Genomic DNA, 22,124 nt, shown 5'->3' with positions numbered 1-22,124 from the left:
TGAGTTAATAGATTGAATTGAAATGTTTTTAATTAAAATAACTTTTTTAAATGTTTTTATTATGTATTATCAAAATCATATAAAAGAAAGTATGATAACAGAATTTTTCCAACTCTGTACACTTTTAGTATGATTCAATAGAGAATGAATTTTGGATCTTATTTCTAGTTTTAAAATATTAACATTATTAATAGTTGAAAAATCAAGATAAAACAAATTTTTACCAGAATTTTCATCACATTTAAAAATAAATTATTAGAAATCCTAAAACATTATCAATTTTATTGAATTTTAGGTTAGTTACCAAATACAAAATATATACAGAGTGTTCTAAAGTTCAGTTAAAAAATGTGTTTAAATTTTTTGAAAGATAGTAGAAATTGTGAGCTTATAAAATGGAATTTTATAATAGTTGTGAAAATTAAATTTTTACTTTGTATTTCAGTTATCATAATCTTACATTGAAATATTATGCAAAAAGAGCTTTAAGATTTATGCGGCACACTTATTTGGAAACATTGTGGCATGATTTCTTGGAAAGTGATAAAAAGTCTTTGTTAAAAGGTGAGATCATTTCTCTATTTTATATGAAAAGTTCTCTTTAGTCTATAACTTTTTAAATGGCATGTTAATTCAAAACTAATTAGTGAATTAATTTTTACTGGATTACGAATTAATTTTTTCAGAAAGTGCACATTTTCGAATACAGATGCATTTAAAGATAATTTTTATATAAAATTAATTTAATAGTTCGAACAATAGATATATATCCTTTTGAAATAAATTATAAGTAGCACATTTGCTTCCACAAAATTGTAACACATATATTTCTTCTATTACAAATTAACTATTTTCATTTTCTTATATGTTTACTGCAATTTTTGAAATTGTTAGATCATTATTTGATAGTAATAACATTGAAAGAAGAAAGAAAGCATTGAGATGCTGTCTACTCAAACATATGTTGTTATATCCAGAGAAAAGATAGCTAGAAACAGGAGCCAGGACCTAAGCTGAGAAAGGTGAAGTACAAGCAAATGGATTAAAAATTTTATTAGCCACATAAAAGAATTTGTATAAAATACAGACTCTGTGAATTATAAAACATTAGGATAATATTAACGTATTACCTAATATAATTTATTAGAATCCTTATTTTTAATTACATTTACTTATTATCTTAAACTTTTTTATTAAATTTTTTATAACAACAAACATTTTAAATAATGAGTTGTACAAACATGAATGCTATGCTGTCGTGAGTCTCAATGAATTAATAAAAACATAGTTTGACTTAAACAAGTCATTAATGTGTTGCTAATTAAAAAATGCAATAATATTAAAAACCAATTCATTAAAAGAAGAGCGTCGTATTGTGTTCTGCGACAAAATGCCTAAATCTGCCATTCACTGAGGGAGTAACATATGTATTTAATTGCTCTAAAGCCCATTCATAATTCATAAGAGAAAAATGACAGAAAATTGTTATTCTATCTATTTAATATAACCACTTCACTGATTACTAAGTGCTTAAAATAGATCCCTTGCGATTCTATTGATCTGAATTATAGCAATCCAAAAATTTGTTTGCCCCAAAATAAGAAGAATTCAATAATAAAAGGAATCTCATTCAAATTTCAAATGTGTTTTTCATGGCTCTGCATACATTAAAACAGCTAACACATATTTCACTGAACATTTTTAAAGCACATTTTAAGGCCTTACATGCAGTTTAAACTGTAAAGCTCTAATGAGAAATTTAATGTGCAAATGCTCATTCTTTTCTTTGGATTCAGCTGCTGAAAATTTATTTTGTTTAATGCTTATACATTGCTCAATATTTTTATTTACTTTTATATGAATATAAATCTGTCTGTGTTTCATTTAGATGATACATTTAAGAAGAAAATTTTGAATTAATCTTAAATTAATTTTAATGAATGAATTAATAATTAATTAAATTAAATTAAATTGGACTGTATCATGATTATGCTTTTAAAAACATAATTCTTAATTCTTAGTATGTAAATTAGGTAAACTTAGTACGTAATTAATTAATAACTCTGTTGCTATCGTTATTTTATAATATAGCCTTTACAGAAATTGTGCATGTTCTATTGGAATTCCATCACATATAAAGAAAAATTGTAATCTGTGTTTTTTTTTTTATTAAATAGAACTTATTTTTGTTAAATTGAGTTCATGAATATACTATTTAACTATAATGTTTCAAGTAGAATCAATTTAATAGCATAAAAATGTATGGAATCTGAGTAGCTCTTTAAACTAAGAACTTTTTAATAATTATAACTGATCAATATTTTTTCAAAAACCAATGGGTTAAGTTAATTATATTTAGAAAATTATGGGGCACTTCAGAATAAAATAATTTTTTTTCTAGGCCTGGTTTATTAAAAGAAAATTATCAGATTTTTAGGGAAAGAAAATAGGGATTATATAAATTTTTTTTAAATGAAAAATATTACTGATAATTGACTGCAGACAAATAGCACTGGAAAACGTTAGTTTCATTATTTCCCAAATAATTTAAATTACCATGACTTAAATCTTTTGTTAATAGCCAATTATCATTTTTAGAAGCAGATATTAAGAATTCTAATAAATACATAACTGCTTTAAATTCTGGAAGAAATATTTTTTAATTAAAAATTAGCCAGCTCCTATATTCAATACACACACACACACGAAAGAAGAAAAAAACATAAATTTCTAAGTTTTGTAAACTTTTTATCCTTAACCCAGTAATAAAGGACTGTCAGATGAGTTTCCATTATTGATAAAACTGAGGAATCTGCATAATTTTCAAGGAAATGGAAATGTAAAAATGTTTACTAAGATTGTAGATCCATTATTATTTGCCTTGAAATGGCAAGGAATTCATAATAGTTTAGAAACACTAGTTGTAGATTCTATATTGTTCCTTACAAAAAAAAAAAAAGTATACTTTTATTAGTATATCAAAAATTGTAGGATTTTTTTTATCTTAATTATGTGGTGTTTTTTTTTTAAATTTTTAATTTATAATTCATTATTATAAAAACTAGAAGATATGCCCATTTAGAAATTCTGTTATCCTATTTACAACATCTCAGACATGATTTTCATTGATTAACTAATGAAAGTTGTTGTAGAAAATCTTATACACTTTGAAAGAATGCTTAAAAAAACTTTTTAAAATTATTATTTGTAGTTCACTTTTGATGTAAATGTTTTAAAAGTTTTGTTTTCTTGCAGTGAAATCATCTCTACATGCAATGTCCACAAGCCCTCAAAATGAAATTAATCATTGAAATCCAATCGAAACAAATAATGATCTGTTACTACTAATTTCTCAGTGTATCCACATGTGCAATCAGAAACACTTCTGGACTCTATTTTGGATAACATACAAGATTACATAATAAAAATTATAGATTTAATTTTACTACAATCAGATCTTTGGTACAATCCAGCATAATAAAAATAAATGTAAAATTTACAATCCCATTATTAATTATTATGTACATAAAAAGAAATCCTGCCTGAGTTGCTTGAAGATAGAACAGAAGTTGGTTAGATGCTTGAATGGTTAATAGGTATCGCAGGTAACTGTTTTGAAAAGAAATTATAAAATCTTGTTATGGGTTGTTTTTTTTTACCCCAACTTCACATTCATAACTTGTTGGGAGAACTTATACAAAATCAAAATTTAATCAAATGGATCAATGAATGAATAATTGAATTTGAAAAATATTAAAATAGTGTGTAGTAAAATAGTGAAAACATATAAGTGTATTAAATTTCAATACTCTGGTTCATCAAGGAAAGAGTGAAAAATTGATGACAAATTCCAACTTAAAATAAATTATATAAAATAATAAAGGAAATTTTTTAATTAAAGGAAATCCATATTTTAATTAATTAAAATATGGATTAATGTTTTTATTGCTTTGAATAATAGGAAGTAGAAGACTAACCAGAACGAAGGATTTCAATTCGTTCCTCATTCATCTAAAAATTCATTAATAATTGATGAAAAATTCCAACTTTGCGGGCATGAATAAAAATGTATAAATAACACAAGAAAATTAATAAAAAATGTGGATTGATATTTTTATTGTTTTGAATAATAGGAAATGATAGAGTAACCAGAATGAATTAGTCCAGTTCATGTCTCATTTATCCAAAAATTCATTGATAATGAGTTATACAGTTAAAAAATAATTTAACTACTGTTAATGAATTTTAACAATTATTGATGAATATTTTAACTTGAAATTTATTTCATTGTAAAAAATTATTTCTTACATCTTTTTGCATAGGAGCATGTCTTTTATCTCAGTGGTGCCAGCCTTCAGATGTCTATTGTACTAATATAGTGAGTGAGCATATAAATGATATAGTAAAATTGGTATATGAAGAGGTGAAGAAAGCACATCCCCATCACCCTGTTCTCCGACAAAAGCCTCGTCTTGTGGTAAATGATTGCGGTAAGACAATAATTTTTTTTAAACCGAAAATATTGTTTGTTAATGCAGGAAAACTTTATTAATTCCAAAGCAGCAGGACAAAATAAAAGTTTAGTTTGTGCAAAAATACAAATTAAAAAAAAAAGTGGATCTAAAATGAAAAAATTCTGGTGTTAAAACTCTTTAACCTTTTATCTACTGCATTATGAACTACTGAGAATTTCTTCATAAATATATTTTTTTTAACTGCCATATTGATAATTAAAGAATACATAAGAAAAAAAATCTCCCCGGTGCAAAATTTAATTTGTTAGAACTAATTAATTAAAGTAGTACTTAAAAGTACCATCAGTACACTATGTATAAATTTCCTCACAATAGAAAAAATTACGGATGATATTTCTAATGAAATTTAACCTCTTAAAAGTGCTAAATAACCAAAAACACTCATAAGGAAACAAAAAAGTTATCAAATTGACATACTTTTATTTTATACATAATAAAGGTAGAAATTCACATTTGATGATAATCATGAAAACAATTTTTTTTTCATTTACGCACAAAAGTATATTATAAGTTGAGTATTTTAAATGTGGTTTTAATTGAATATTTTTGAGTGCACAGAATTCACAACATCCTCGATCCTCTATTTTCAAAACGAACATTATTAGAAACAGACAAATTTCCTTTTCTTCTCTTTTTTGCACAACAAAAAAAGTTTATTCATCTCCATTAGATTTAGGTCTCCCTTTTCATTTTGGTTGTGGTTTTGATTTTGTTAGTAATCCTTTGGTAATGCAGCACTTATATTCGAGGGACAACATTTTCTCACGACGCACTTCCACATATGCAATATATGAATTTACATATGCCATTTCTAGTATATCAAAAAAAAGCCTATGCCACCATTTTTTCAATTTCCTGTCCCCATCATAAACAGCACGTAACATATCGGCTTTATCAATTCTCCCCATGTGTCCATTGTAGTCTTTTACAACAAAGGGTGGGTGCGGTAATGTCAATTTTGGTACCATCTTTGAGTCTCCTTTGGACTTTGCAAGTAAAATCTAGCTTGTTTTTTTATTCGGAATGCAAAAGCAAATTCACATTCAATACTAACATTTTCAAATGCTCTTGACAGTCTTAGTAAAAAATAAATAAATAATTTTTAAAAAAATCTATAATTGAAATCTATAAAAAATACTAAAACATATTGCTACACTACACTTTCATAATTACATTATAACAAACAGAAATACTATAGATAATTACATGGACAAAATGAAAACAAGTTTTTCTTCAAAACTACGTGTACTGGCGGTACTTATAAGTACCACCGAATAATTCGACCATTAATCACATTACACGATCTGTTATAATGATTGGGCAAATAATATTCTAAGACAATACAGAATGAATAAAAAAAATACAACACTTAAATTTGGTTTGATATTGTATATTTATAGCAAAGAAAAGATAAAAGCGGCAATCAGTACAAAATGGCAGAAAAAGAACACAATGTCCATTCGAAAATAGCTTTCTTCCTCGCAGAATTCATCAGCCTAGAACAACTACTGCCATCTCTCATGAAAAAGTAGAGTTAAAAGACTGTTTCTAAAACGTACCATCAGAATATAAGTAATGGTTGTTGTGCTATAAAGTTTTAAAGTGATTGGTACTTATAAGTACCGTCGATAGATAAAGGGCTAAATGATACATAAAATTAGATATTATTTTTTAAAAAGTAACAATTGTATAATTTATATAAATTGATGCAAAAAGATAAATTTTTTAAGCCTATTTTATTTATGAGATTGAATAAATAAATGCAGAAGAATATTAATGTAGAAACTACATAGACAAGTATGACATGTTACTTTAATCTGAAAATTAGTTACTTTACTTCTAATCATATAGTAGAGGTGCTAATCAGCTTCAGACTCTTGTAAGCATAGAACTTTATCATGGTAATTGAGAATTTATTTTTTTACAAAGTTAGCATTAAACAAATTTTAATTTACTATATATATATATATATATATATATATATATATATATATATATATATATAAAATAATGTCTTTATTTTCTTTGAAAATAGAAATCAGTTTAGGAGAAAATGTATAATTTTTCTTAAATAATGGGAACATAAAATATAATTGATATTTGGTTGATGCAATCAAAGCTTGCGTTAACTGAAACAATATTAAATCTTATGCTGTATAATATCAAGTCCTAATTTCTTGACTCTTTTATTTATAGATTTTTCTTAGTGTATCATCTATTTTACTGAATTGACAAATTATACATTTTTATAATTAATAACCATTTGTGTAATTTATATTTTAGGTGAAGTTCTTGAGAATTCTCTTTGGGAACCTTATCTATGTAGAATGATTTTAGAAACAATAAATGAAGTCATGTTTAATAAATTGAAATTTTCGGGCAACTCTGAGCTATTTATGTCTCCAGAAAACAATTATATTGACAAGGTATGTGTATAATTAAGATCTTTGAACATTGTACCTTTACTTTTAGATAAGTTACAGTACTAAAACTAAACTGTGGCAATTATTTTATTAATAATTATTTGTTATTCTGAGTATCTCATGAAGATTAGCTATACTAAATTCTTTCTTTAATTTCATTGTAAACTCTTTCTATCTCAAATAACATAAAATATAAATATTTGTCATATAGAGCATTGTTTCTCTGATTTAAAAATATGCTTGTATTTAAAATTTTAGAAATTATACAGTGGTTATAGAAGGGATATTGTGCATATTATTTGTTTGTTTTTTTGATAGATTTACAAGAAAGAAAAAAAATGTTACAACTTTTTTGCTTGTCATTTATTATTTTTAATTTTATTTGTATATATATTTGTACAGGGATATAAAAAAAATGTTGTTTATTGTGATAAGATATTTTTTGTGTTATTGTGATATAAAAAGATATGATTGTGTGTTAAGTTTATTGATTTATTGTTATTTTTGAATATTATTAAAATTAAATAAAGGTTTAAAATATGATTTTCAAAAAGTATTTTGCATAAATTTGGATCATGCCCATTGTTAGGATAATGAATAGAAAAATGATGTGTTTCACTGAAAAATGTTAATTTTTTTTTTTTTTTTTTTTTTTAAAGTAAGAAAGATAGAATGTGAGAAGCATATTTTTATGTTCTTAAAATGGGAATTTTCTTCATTTTTGCTAAGTGAGCAACTTTATGGGGATAGTGATGCTAATGAGTAATCTGCAGACAATGAAATTAATTTTATTTGCAACAAAAATTTATTTACAAACAGTTAAAAGTTTGAAACATGAAATTTTGAGAAGCATGGAAAAATCAAAAGTATAAGTAGGATATAAGTAAAGTAGGATTAGTTTAATTGAAATAAAAATGAGGTTTATTTTTAAGAATTGAATAGCATTGAAAAGAATTTATTTCAAAATTTAAATAAATCAAATATATAACATATTCAAAATTAAAAATTCTGCAAATTTTCATTTTCAACGTTAAAATATTTATTTAAAATATCCCCAGAAACTCAACAATTATCCAAAATTATGTTAGTTTGCGAGATATAATTCTGTGGAATATTTCATGAGTTTTTAAATTTGCAATGAAATTAATTGAAAATAAAAGGCAATCAATTGAAAATTTAGACTTTTATGAATGCATCACTGATGTCAATAATATGATAATTGCTGCATCCATGTCAGTCTTCACTTTTAAAATCTACATCAATATATTAATATCTTCCTGGATATTGTCTCTAATTCTGCAATGGAAAGAATAATTTAATAGAAGAAAAGTAAAGTTATTTATGTTTCAATAAAGGAGTCATTTCAAGCAAATAAACCATATACAAGTTATGGTGCTTGCTTTTCAAAACTATCTACTTAATTTAGCATTTTTTCCCTTTGTCTGAAAATATAATATGCAGTTTGTTTTTTTTTATTATTATTATTGAAATGTGACTGCATAAACACACACACACATATAAATGTAATGTAGTAATCAAGTAACCATGTCTGTATCTGACAGTTAGAGGTAAATTAAATAAAGCTAGAACATTTAGATTAATTTAAACCAGAAATTTAAAAATAAGATTTTTCTTTTTTCATTGTATGATGTATCGTCATCTCCATAAAAAAAGTTAACCCTGTCCTGTTTTGGGGTCTATGAAAGATATTGGTTGCTACAGCATTTGGAAATTAAGAATACAATCATTATCACTAGCCATAATTCGACCACTTTATGCAGAGCATATATTTTGTCAAATAAATATAAAGATGTCAGATAAATTAAATCTCATATTATTACCATATCCTTCAGGGAAGTGAGAACCTGCTTATATATTGCAATTTTGGATCTATGAATTTGTGGCACCTCCTGATCAATGGCAGATTTTGATCGTATGAGCTACAGGTGCAAAGTTATTTTGAAACCCGCTTCCTTTTATGCAGTATTATAAATTTGCCTTAAACTTAATACTCCAATGTATGTTGAATAATCCTCTCATGCCTATGCAAAAAAATTGTCACTACCTCTTGTATTGGAAACTATTACGATATTCAAGGTAAAGAAAATTTATCAATCCATAGTGGATATGTGAATAAAAGTGATTATTAGTTTATAAAAAAACATTTGTATATAAAATAATAAATAACTAATAATAATAAAAACTAATAAGTAAACTTCTAGTTTATAAAAGCTATTAATATATGCAGGAACACATGCTGTATGTATGAAATGGATGATTTTGATGGCAACTGGGTTACTGCATTACAAGGACAAAACAAAAGAAAAGAACAATTAATACGATTTTTATAAAGTTTCTCATATCAATTAGGCAAAACTTCATCATCTGGGACAGTTATCAGCAAATTCAATGTGTTCTCAAGAATTCCAGACTAAAATCCCACTTCATTTGAAATCTGTTTATATTTTGAATTATTTTCATGTACACCATCAGTAAAAATATTATACTTAATTAACATTTAAATTATTTGTAAATGTATAGAAATAAATTTGACATTTGTTTTACCAACACATAACTTTAATAATAACATTTAACAAGTACTTAAATTATTGTCGTGCTTCTCAATATTGTTTTAGCTATGTTATTTATACTAGTCCAAACTATATCAGCTTTTAAAAGGTATATTTTAATATTTTCATCTCCCTAGGTATTAATGGCGAAGGCTGGTTATCCTTCAACGCTTAGTGTAATCTATGCTACTGTTGCTGCTCAACTCGGTGTTAACTGTTTGCCAGTTTGTTTTCCTGGTCATTTCCTTCTTAAATGGGCCGAACGTCCTTAGTATGTAGTATATTCCTTTTTTTTTTTTTTAATATTATTTCTTCTTTTTTTAATGTAAACTTAGTAGGGAAAATATGTAGGAGATTGATAATTTTGATGCTTTATAACACAGCTTATATAAGACAGACTTTTCAACTTAGAATCTAGGTAAATGCTGAACTCACTTTGTTTAAGAATGTGTACTCTGAGACTTTTAAATGGGAATAAAAATTATTTTGAGTGACAAAGCTGATATTCTGCAATATTAGTTTAGAATGAAACTATAATTATATGATTTATAAAACATTTAAATTGGATTTTGACAATTAGTTGAAATTGATATATCATATAAATAGAGTTTTTGGATGTAATAACATTGATAGCCATTATTTTTTTGTAACATTTCATAACAAAATGTTTATTTAGAACACTTTCAATGTTTTTTTATACCTTTGATAAATGCTCAGCTCATTCAAATATGTTAACAGAATCCATTGTTTGGTGACATGAAAAGATGTCAAATCATTTCAAATTAATTAAAAGTTTAATAAACTCAAAATGAATTCATTAAAATAAAATACAACCTTCAATCAGAATCCCAATAATTGAAACACATACATCTCATGTTTACACCAACAATTAACATAAACATGCAACAGATACCAGATATGCAAATAACCAGGCAGAATACCTCTGTCTAGCCTTGGTATTTAGATAGATATGCAAATATTCAAAATAGAAAGATTTCAGTTTTCAATTCATTCAAAATACATTAATATCCCAATGGCAAAGTGGCAGGTGTAGAATTGATGGCAGTCTAGGTGGTTCAGATTGAAGATTCGAATCATAATTGAAACAAAATTTTAATTCAACCAGCTAACTATAATAATTTTTTCTACAACTTAAATATTGTTGTTAACTCTGCTAGCACAGCTCAAAAAACAATTACAATACTCTTCTCATTATTTTACTTCATATTTTCCATTAAAAAAAAACAAAATTTCTAAATGTTTAACAATATATTGTCAATTCTGGACTCATAGTTATTTTGATCAATTATGTCCTGTTAAAATTAATAATTACAAATTTTTATCAAATTGAAACATTTGCTTTATATGAGACAAAATCTACAATTTACTTTAAATACACATTTTTCCTCCAATTCAATTAAATGTTAAGTACAGGTAACATAAAATTTTCAAATTCATTGGTCATTGATATTAGTTTTGAAAAATTTTACATCTATGTATATAGTGAATGCAACTTAATGTGATCACAGTGAATGCGATAATTCACTTTATATCTTCAAAATCCTCTGATCTTGAACAACTGTGTGCAGAAGTATTTGTTTAATGTGATCATTGCATCGCTTAATGCTATCAGATTTGAATTATCTTTCATTTTTAGCTATTATAATTGATTGATTTCATGGAATTTCTTGCTATATTTATAAAGAGCCTTCTAGATATCATTTTTTTTATAGGGCAGAATTTACATTTTTTTTAACTGGACTGAAATGACCTGAATTGGCTAAAACAGATAGCTATGCTATTGAGTCTGGTTTATAGTTATATGTATATACATAAACCAACATTGTCTATGATTGAATTTGTACTGGAAAACATATTCTTAAAAAAAAGAATTGACTAAAATTAAAAACAAAGTTGTGATTCTTAATAGATATGATAATTAGAATTAGTCAATACACAGCAGTTTAAAGTTTTATAATCTGTAAAATTTTGAAAGAATCTTAAGTTTTTGTGAAAAAAAATCAAGCAATAAATGTTTATGATTCAAATGAGGACCATGTGTTCAAGAAAACCCACCATCAAATGCTTAAATGAGTCAGATATTTCATGTTTTGAAATCCATTGTACAGCATCATTCAAAAACTTAATAAATCTTTAAATACAATGGAGGTTCGGTTTTACAATCTTAATACTGGAATGATTACTTTCTGCTTTTAGTAGCAAATATGTTTGTGAAAGATATCAAAAGTTATCATACAAAGAAAAAAATGAAATTATTGATTCTCTTAAATCCATCCCCTAAGCATCCCATAAGTCTCCTGAATGCATATACTATGGTATTCAAATCGTGGGTCGCACTTTTATTTTATAAATTGTACTATACATTTTTTAAATACAAAAAGCAAAGAGAGAGCAAAATGAAAATACTCAAGGAGCCAGATCATCACTATGTAATGTGTATAATTATTTTAAAAACTAAGGCTGTATAGAATTGAATGTGGCAATAAATTTGAATGTTATAACATTCATGTCATTTTGATAACAATGGAAATGAATTATCATAACTAAAATGAATGCTATAGCATTTGAGTCTGCAAATGTGTTAAAATTTTAAGTTATACAGTTAATTATCATATTATTCATGTTAATGTTATTCATCTTATATAATTTTCTATACATTATGGTGGAGATGCATCATGTTAATGTTATTTATTTTAGTATGACTGGAGGCGATTCATTTACATATATTGATGTTCATGACGGTGGAACTTTCAAAACAATGGATACGTTAACAGATTTGACATCTGGATATGATAGACTTTCCGAATCCTGGTGTGAAGCAATTTCTCCTGTCAGAGTAAGTCGAGACATTTTTGCTAACATTCTTATTTACCACTATTTTTTAAAAAAACATTTTTGTCTAGTTTTTTTTAGTATATGTAAAGTTCAAGTTCCCATTTATGTTCATTATTTCTTACTATATTTAAGAATACAGTATGGTGTCATCTCAAGGTCACAGACTCACCAACTGTAAAATGCTTACCACTTTAAATCTAATTACAAATTTGGCGAATTTGATGACCATATTGTATTGTTAACCTTTGATTAATGTCTTATCTTTTTAACTAGAAAAATTAATATAATATGAACAAAATGAGAAAAGGATTATCTACTTAAAGATCCATTTAGAATAAGAAATTTTTGTCAACATTATCCAGTATTTTCAGGCATATTTTTGTGAGCTCTTATTGATTTCATAGATTTATATATTCATTTCATTTAAAATCTATGTATTTTAGAGAAGAATATTATACTATTGAACATTTTGTTGATATTTACATATACTTACTTATTGGTAGTGTCTAACACACTTTATCTTATGTAACTAATCATTAAGAAGTTAAAAATTGTCTAAACATCATCTAGTTATTCTCTTACTGTCCACTTCTGATGACCAGTTAGTTCATTGAGATTAATACTTGCTAAAAATTTAAATTCAATTTTTTTGTGTGATTTGATCTTAATGAGTTCCTCAACAAAATATTTTTAAATTCCAAATTTTGATAAGCATATAACTTGTACTATTTTAGAAATCTTATATCATTCTATGCATTGTGCTACACATTTCCTTTCTATTTATATCTTTATACATTTAACTATTTCACAAGAAAGAACAGAAAGAAGTCTTTAAAAATAAGTTCACTTTAAAAAAAATTTCATGTTTGATTGTGAAGTTAAACCTAAATTGTGAGTTTAACAAAATTTTAAGATTTTTTTTTAACATATTTTAAACTGAAACCTACAGAATATGGAAATAATAAATTGAATCGTCATATCATGATCATCACAATGGAAAAAAAGCTAGACTAAAATGTTAGTAGCAATAGTAAAAATGCTTTCAGTTTCACTTCAACAATAAAATATATTGGTATAAGATATGCTTACAATATTTTTTTTTAATTAATTAAAAATAAAATAAATTTATATGGTAAAAAAAAGTAGTATAATTGAAAAGATATTTTTTTAAATCTCAAGATGATGCAAGAATAATTTTTATTCCGTAATATTTTTGAATTTTTTTAAAAAATCATTGCACATTTTCATTCTTTGTAGTATATGTGTGTCTAATTTAGTATTTCTAGATCAAACAATTTAACCTTTAAAGCTCCAATACTCATTCACGGATATTCACACATTCATCTTTAGTATTATTAGAGATTTACTGTACAATAATTATTTTTTATGGAAATTAGTGTAGTTATATTTATTTTCACATATTGTATGCAAAATATTTTTCTATTATTTTCCTCTTAAATTTAATGGCATATGCAATGGAACAGACTATTACTTCTTAACATATATATCTAATATAATAGTGGAATACTGAGACAATTGTGGAATTAATATTTTTTAAAGACTTTTTATTAGTATCTTTAGTATATATCTTTTATTAGTACTTTCCAAGGCATTCAGGGAGGGGGGAAAAGAAGAAAGAAAGTATATAGACAAGAAATATAATATTACGTACTTGGAATCCATAAGACAGATTTGTGAATTTCTAAAATATATGTTATTCAGAACTCTTTTACCAAGAGCTAAATCATTGAAAAGATCAAGGCTTTTGATTGATTTATGAATGAAACTCCATTGTTGGAAAGGTTTAATTTGTATTTCTATTTTAAATAATGGATATTTTTTAATGAATTAGTGTTTCAAGCTGTTTTCTTGAAAGATCTTATTCGCAACATTAATTCAGAGAACGGAATGAATTTATATTGATAGGAAAAAATGAAAACATCCTCTTATGAAGGTATCAAGAGTATAAATTATATTATCAAATATGATGCCTTTTGCGTGGAAATATAGATTTCTTTTTTTTCGAACCAAATTTTATCATTCTAATAATCGATTAATTTTCTTTTATTTAATAATTCTGCAATACTTTTAATATAGCAAGCACTTTAAGTATAAATTTATCATTTTATTTTTAAATGAATCATATTTATTTATTTTTTCTTTTGTGTGATTGTTTAATAAAATTCAGCTTTTTTCCCCCCAACTTGTATTATGCCTGTATTACTGTTGTTTACCTCAAAAGTAATTTATCTAATTTATTATATACTATCATTCTTTTCATATTAAATCAATGATTTGTATTTAAATTTATTGTATACTATCAAGCTATTATTATTATAAATTTAGTCAGGTCCGAAGATTTTCTTTAAGTTAATGCTTATTGAAAGAGCTTATTTTTAATTCTCATTTTTTAAATTAAATTAAATTTAAAAATTTTATTCTATGTAATCACTTTCAGGTATTTACTACTATGTGCTGGAGTTTGGTTGAAATAGCTAGACAGCAGGATGGAGATGGAAAAGGATTATTAAATTTGTGTAATGCTTTAGAATTATTATCCATTTTGACTCCTACTGATACAGATCATAAATTACTCTTAGTGAGAGTTTATATGCATCTTTGTGTCAATATGGCTCGGGTATGTATGAAAATAATACATTCTATTTTTTAAACATTATTATGTTGATAGGCTGGCATACTAGTGTAAATTGTATTGTACAGCATGAATGAGGAAAAGATTAAAAGAAAACATGTTAAAATGATTTTTAAGAGGCTCTAATGTTTTAAAAATTAACATTCAAGAATTGAAAAATTTTAAAAAAATTATGTAGATGCTGTTATTTTTCTCTAAATTTTTTTTTTCATGGAGATAAATTTTTAAAATATTGTTAATTTTTTATGATTTTGGGTTAAAGTTATTTCTTTTTGCCTTAATCTAATCAGAGTTAAAATTCAGTTGCCTTTTTTAGGATGCTTAATAATTTTTCTACACTGAAGTTCTTTATGATGGATAAAAGGGAAAGCTTTCTTTTTATTTAGTTTTCAGAATCCAACAGCAAAAAATATAAACACTGATCATGTTCTTATTAATACTTTTAAAGTTTTTTTAAGCTTAATTTAAAAATATATATATATATATATTTGTTGTTTCAGAACATACATTTTTCAAGCGTAATAGATAATCATTTGCATAATAAGTTTTATGTGAAATCAATTGGATCTTTTCTTCTATAAAGTATTGAAGGTGGCATATTTTATTAATATTTAATTTTAATATTTTCAAGTATTTAATGCATATTTTTTAATAATACAATTGTCATTACTCCTCATATATTTATTTTTTACCGAGCATGGAATATTTCTTATTATGTATATGTATGTAATGGTGTCTCTTAATCTAATTTAAATCTTAATTTTTATTTTAATTAGCCCATATTAACTTCATTTTAAAATGTTATCTTATTTCCTGATCCAGTTCCCATTTTTATTTAATTAATACTAGGCACGTTCTATAAAACTACCGACATCAACATTTTCTCATGCTCTGAGCAAAGGGATAAAAATCCCTAATGCTTACAACATTCTTTCAAAGATATTGAAGATTACCTTTCCTAAGTCAACACATGTTAAAGAAATCCCTATCAAAATCTCATAGTAAAATCACTGAAGGGAAAATTTTCAATTTCTTTTACTCGGGTATTGCGATGTAGACTGACATATCTTTTACCGTTTTTTATCTAAATAAACTATGCTTCCCGGAATGAAATAAACTGAAGTTGAAATACCATTTTTTTTTTTTTGGTCATGCAACTGCTAATATATGTTTACACACACATTTGCACTCTCTCTCACACACACACACGCACTTCCATTAAAATCATAACAAGCAGTAGTCATCATATTGACGCTATTCTCTCTATGTAAGAAATCTCTGATATTGGGAATACTAAAATAGATAGTTAACTATATTTGATACATAGATTTACATTCAGTTTCCTTGCCTTCCTCATAAATTTAAAGTTATCAGATAAATAATAGAAGGATTAATATAAAACTTACCATTTAAGTAAAGCATATAACTTTACAAAGTTTTGTAAAATTTAAAGCTGCCAAGATGGTTTTTTTTTTTTTTTTTCCAGATAAATATTTATATCACTGCTTTCCCCTTCCCCAAATCAGTGAGCTTATTGTACATAGTAAAATTACTCATTATAGCACTGTTTTATATTGTCTGACCTTCTGATAATAAAGGATTTCCATTGAGAAATTAAAAAAAAAATTACCTGGCATATGTACATGAAATTAAAAGTATTTTTTGTATGCAAATAGGTTATCAACTTACTGCAGGAAATAACTGAAAATGATCCAAATGCTACAGGGATTGTTAGCTATCTGTATCGTTCTGCAATTACTACATTAGAAACTCAACGTATTAAATCTGAAGCAAGGAAGGTAATTAATATACTTCCATATTTTTTACTAATAATATATATTCTTTATTTATTGTTGTGTACGATTTTTTTTATTAAACTTAGAGTTATTTTTGTACTTGTGCTATAAATTTAGGTAACATTTTGTATATGCTTTAAATTGCATTACCTTTCACAAAAAAAGGGGGTTGCTTTTTGATTAAGCAGTATGTTTATTTTTAATTTTATTATAACAGTTTTTTCCCGCTTTATCGATGTAGTTTGTTATATGATAAGTAAAAAATTATTAGAAGTTTTAATTAATTTGTTTAAAACATTTTCTTTTGAAACTCAATCTTTTTTATATGTCATATTATATATAATTTCTTTATTTTTAATTTAAATTTATGCATGATATTGTCTGAAAAAATTTTATATGTGCTGAATCATATGGAGATAGTCGTAATTATTAACTTGAAAGTAATGCTTTTAGCACGGATTTGTTTTAAAATGTATATGACATAAAACAGTTCTAGTTTAAGTTTTAATATTTTATTCATGCTTACACAAATCATGAAGAATGCTGGAAAATTCTACATTATGATTTGTAATCAGAAAATATTTCTAATAGAAAACAATTTTCCATTTTTGTAATTGATTCAAGCTGGTGGAAATTTATTTATTACAAAAATAAATTTTAATGATGGAGCATTTTTATTAAAATATGATTTTTATCAAAGAAATTCATATTAATTCTAAATTGTGTCTCTGTGCCAAATGTGAATAATTTCATAATAATTCAAATTACAAAATTTCTTGCCTTTTTTTTAGTTTTGAAAATTTATAGGTTAATATATTATTTTTTAAAAAAAATTTTGTAATATATTTTATATCATTTATTTGTTTAGCTTAAATGTCAGCCTCGAGATGGCCTCCAGGGTGTCGAGTTTGCAGTTGGAATGATTATGAAACACAAAAAGTATGTTCACAAAATTATGTTTTCTTATTTTATAACATTTTATTTTTGCAGCTTTCTTATTACAAGCCTTACAATAGTATTTTTAGCTTATTTGCAATTATTAAAAAGACATTGCTGTTAATTTTTGTCTGAAATGTACACTGTTTTATGCAAAAATATTCTGTTATACAGATTATAAATGTTTCCATCAAAACAATTAAAAAATAACTTTATTTTCTAATGAAAGTTGTATTTATCTGTGGTATCAATATACTAAAAGGAAAAGATTCATATTTTTTAATATCAATACTATCAAGTTAGAAGCTTAATTAATTAGATTAGTATTATCAAATATACTATATCCAAATGCTGTGCTTAGCATCATGAATGTTTCCAGTATAATACTATCCTTCATATCTGTGAAGCCTTTACATTTTTATTTCTTTAAAGATATATATTGATTCTTCTTAATTAATGTGTGGTAAATTTTTTCATCTTAAGAATCTCAGAAATGTGCCACATATCCAATATATATACAATAATACATGTAATCCTTCATATCCGTGAAGCCCTTACATCTTTATTTCTTTAACGATACATATTGAGTTTTCTTAATATGTAGTAGATTTTCACATCTTAAGAATCTTAGAAATGTGTTTCAAATAAATTTGCTTTTTCTAAAAAGAGTTTTTTTTATTTTTTAAAGGAGTATATATTGATTTATAGGAGGAAATTATGTATAGAAATATAAAAACTGTTAAATGAATAAAAATTGTCATTTTTTTTAAAAAAAATTATTTTTACTGTATACTTTTTAAGCTTCATTGCAATATTCATTTAGTGTCTTAAATTGATGTGCAATATATGGCATTTGTTGTTGAAAGATGATAGATTCTTCTTTGTGTGTGTGTTTTTCATTATTCAAGAAAATATCTAAAAACAAAATGTTCTAAAGGCAGTTTCGTCACTTTAGTTTGGAAAATAAATTTTTCTTTAAATTTCTTGATTTGTGCAAATTGCAAGGATTTTTCAGTAATTGAAAAGTACTAAAAACACCTAATGCATATTTTGTAAAATCTTGTTTCCATAATTAGAAAGAAAAAAAAAATGTGATTTCAGAATGCATTTGATGCAATCACCTTATAATAAAAACACATTAGAAAAAGCTGGGAAAAGTATATCTTCATTCGTTATCGATTTGTTAATTTAAACAATTTAAGGTTAATGAACATGGTTCTGGGCTTCTTAGTTATTCAAAGCTGCTTTTATTTTAATGATTTTGTGAGTTAATTATAATTCATTCGAAATAAATTTCAAGCTAACTGTTCTGTAACTTTTTTTTGTGTGTGTGTATGTAGCATATTCAATATTAAAAGAACCAATATATAACAAAGTGTAATTATTTAAATGAATATATCCTAGGTTTAAGTGAATGCATGTTCATTGCTTATCAAGCATTTGTACTTTTAAGAATAATGAAAGAAAAGTTCATAATAGAATGTACTTTTTTTTTTTAAATACTGCCTAAAAAAGTTGTAAGTGTTAATAATTAGGGCTACAGCAAAAGATTTCTGCTTTGTGAAATAGCTTGCTTTGAAAGTACTGCATTAAGTTATTCTTGAATAGTTTTCTCATATATTGTTGGGATCTTGATTCTCATGGAACAATTTATATAAGTTAAAAAAAAAAATCATTTGTTTGGTATTTTTAGTAAATTAAGAGCAAAAATTAGTTGAAATTCTTAAAATGATTTTTTTTTTTTTATCTCAGCCAAATTCTTTAAAAACAATGTTACACTTGAGACATGACAGTAGTTTTTAATCTAGCAATTTCCATATCTATTATTTTTCTTTCTGTATTTTGCTATGTTTCAGAAATGTTAAGGACTTTATATTATATATTATTTGTCTTTAATTTAAAATAATTTTGTCTTTAATTAGGTACAAATACCGGTGTGTAATATATGGTTGGGATGTAACATGTGCAGCTGGCAAAGACTGGATTACAAGCATGGGAGTGTATGAGTTAAAATATAAAGACCAGCAACCATTTTATCTGGTTTTGGTTGATGATGGAACAAACAGGTATGCTGCTCAAGGTATGTACAGCAGTCTTTAATTATCTGCAATTGTAATAAGGAAAATAGAAAAATTACAAATGTGTGCGAAACTTCTTTTCTTATACCTTAATTTTATCAGAGTGTTACAGTTTAATTTCTGAACCATCCAAAATTATTTTTTTAAAGATGAAACGACTCTCAGTCTGTTTACTTATATGTACATTTAAAAAAATCTGTAATGGTTTTAATGTAGTGCAGGAATGTCAAGAAATAAATTAATTATCATTACATTAATTTTTTATTTCACATTTGCAGTTTGACTATAAGTGCAAAACTTCATACATATTTTTAAAGAGAGAAGCAATGCTATAAAAAGCAACATAATAAATTTTTGCTTTGTGCATTTTTCAGTATTGCTTATTTAATCCACAGAATTTTTAACATGTGCCACAAATCTATTTTGTAGATTTTAGAAATTGCATATAAAAAAAATTCTAATAAACATTTGATGAATTGTTTGTCAAAATAAAACATAATATGTAGCTTCTTGATAAAATTTCTACTTTGATTTTCACTATTACACAAGTAACAAGTACAATACAAGTTACAAGTATACTTATAAATAAAGCTCAATGTGTGTGTGTGTGTGTTGGCGCTCTACAGGCCAGGTCATTTGACCTACAGCTACCAAATTTGGTACATGTATACCTTAGAGATCGGGAATCTGCACCTGGGGTCCCTTTTTTCGAATTTTTAATTATTAATTAAAAACTAACTTTCCCGCCAAAAAAGTAAGGTGTCAGTTTTTTTTCTCCCAACAGTAATGAGGCTAGGGTTAACATTTTTCGGCCGATTATTTCAAACGATTCTGTTTATTTTCTTGATGTTTTATGCATTTAAAACTAAACATTGTTAATTAATCCATGTTTCAGATTCATTCTGAAGTACTTTTGAATTAAAATAACACAGAATAAAGGAAATTAAAAATGGCTAATCTGCATAGCGTTACCCCAACTGGCGTAGAAAAATTCACGCATTTGCGTTACCGTAACTGGCGTTGAAAATTCACGCATGCGCATTGTGTTCTGATTGTTGACATGACAACCATTATCAACGGATGATTTAAATTATTTTTAGGTTAGTTGCATGCTGTTGTAATTAAACTGTATTTATGTTAGTTATATATTTTTTGTATATGCTTATAGTTTTAAGTACATCGTTTTTTAAGTAGTTTTTTTTTAACCTGTTTTCAATGATTTAAATTATTTTAGGTTAGTTGCATGCTTTTGTAATTAAATTGTATTTATGTTAGTTATATATTTTTTTTTGTATATGCTTATAGTTTTAAGTACATCTTTTTTTTAAACCTGTTTTCGACCGATTATTTTAAACGATTCATTTTATTTTCTTAGTGTTTGATGCATTTGGTATTAAACATTGTTAATTAATCGATCTGTTCATGATGAATCTGTAGAAAATTTTGTTGTCAAATTCTTGAGATATAACATAAATTAAGAAATATATTCTTGAGTGCCCATAAAGTTTAAACGCTCAGTGACTCCGTTATCAGTAATCCAGGGGTGTTTGTGCTCCGGGGAAACCCCGGAATTCCGGGGATTTTGAACTTCGATACCCGGAAATTCCGGGGATCGTCGTTCAAAAGGAAGTAGGAATAATAATGAATTATTTATTTTGATCTGGGTAATTTTGTTTGCTTTGAAAGCAGAAAACGCAAGGTCAGTGTGTGTGGTGAAAACTTTTCCTTTCTTTCTCCAAAGGCAGTGATAATGCGTGAAAAGGGGGGAAAAACTTCTTTTTTGTTCTTTCCTTATTGCGAGTTATGACTCATTCCCCCGGTTCTCGGACATTCTCTTCGGGATTCTTTTCGGCAAGTAGGCGCGGCAGAAAAAAAAAAGGGAGAGACTTAGTTCGACCAGATGTGCGATCACGTGACTCTGGGTTCAAAGGTCTTATCTCTCCAGGCGTGGCGCCAATAAGTAGAGAAGGGGGATTTTTCGTCGTATTAGCTATTTGTCATTGATCGCTTCGCAACTTTTTTTTCTCCGCTGTGTAAAATTTTCGTTTCATTTATTGATGCACGTGTAAATTTTTCGTTTCGCTTATTGAAATATTTTTTTATTTATGTACGCAAGAGAATTTCACTTTGAAATTTCAGCATATGAAACAGAAATTACCCCTTAAAAATTCATATCTAATTAGTTTTACAGCATTAGATCCAGAGCTAAGAGGTAAAACCAGTACAATATTAGCTTTTGAAAAATTATCATCTTTTATGTCCCATATTTTTAGTGAT

The 22,124-nt window shown here is 25.8% G+C and overlaps 1 protein-coding gene across 1 annotated transcript in view; it reads left to right on the top strand.

Moving 5' to 3' along the window:
- LOC129971132 (F-box only protein 21-like) overlaps positions 1-22,124 on the top strand; it is a 29,847-nt gene that overhangs the window by 4,304 nt on the left and 3,419 nt on the right. Inside the window, exons 3-11 of the mRNA XM_056084627.1 lie at positions 446-564; positions 4,323-4,490; positions 6,819-6,961; positions 9,666-9,799; positions 12,247-12,385; positions 14,843-15,022; positions 16,714-16,836; positions 17,702-17,772; positions 19,692-19,849. Coding sequence (XP_055940602.1) covers positions 446-564; positions 4,323-4,490; positions 6,819-6,961; positions 9,666-9,799; positions 12,247-12,385; positions 14,843-15,022; positions 16,714-16,836; positions 17,702-17,772; positions 19,692-19,849 — 1,235 coding nt within the window. The remainder of the gene's footprint in view (positions 1-445; positions 565-4,322; positions 4,491-6,818; positions 6,962-9,665; positions 9,800-12,246; positions 12,386-14,842; positions 15,023-16,713; positions 16,837-17,701; positions 17,773-19,691; positions 19,850-22,124) is intronic.

Source organism: Argiope bruennichi, chromosome 6 (genome assembly GCF_947563725.1).
Source record: "Argiope bruennichi chromosome 6, qqArgBrue1.1, whole genome shotgun sequence".
NCBI lineage: Eukaryota > Metazoa > Arthropoda > Arachnida > Araneae > Araneidae > Argiope > Argiope bruennichi.
Note: the sequence above shows the minus strand (reverse complement) of the source record. Positions and strands in the feature narration are given on the sequence as shown.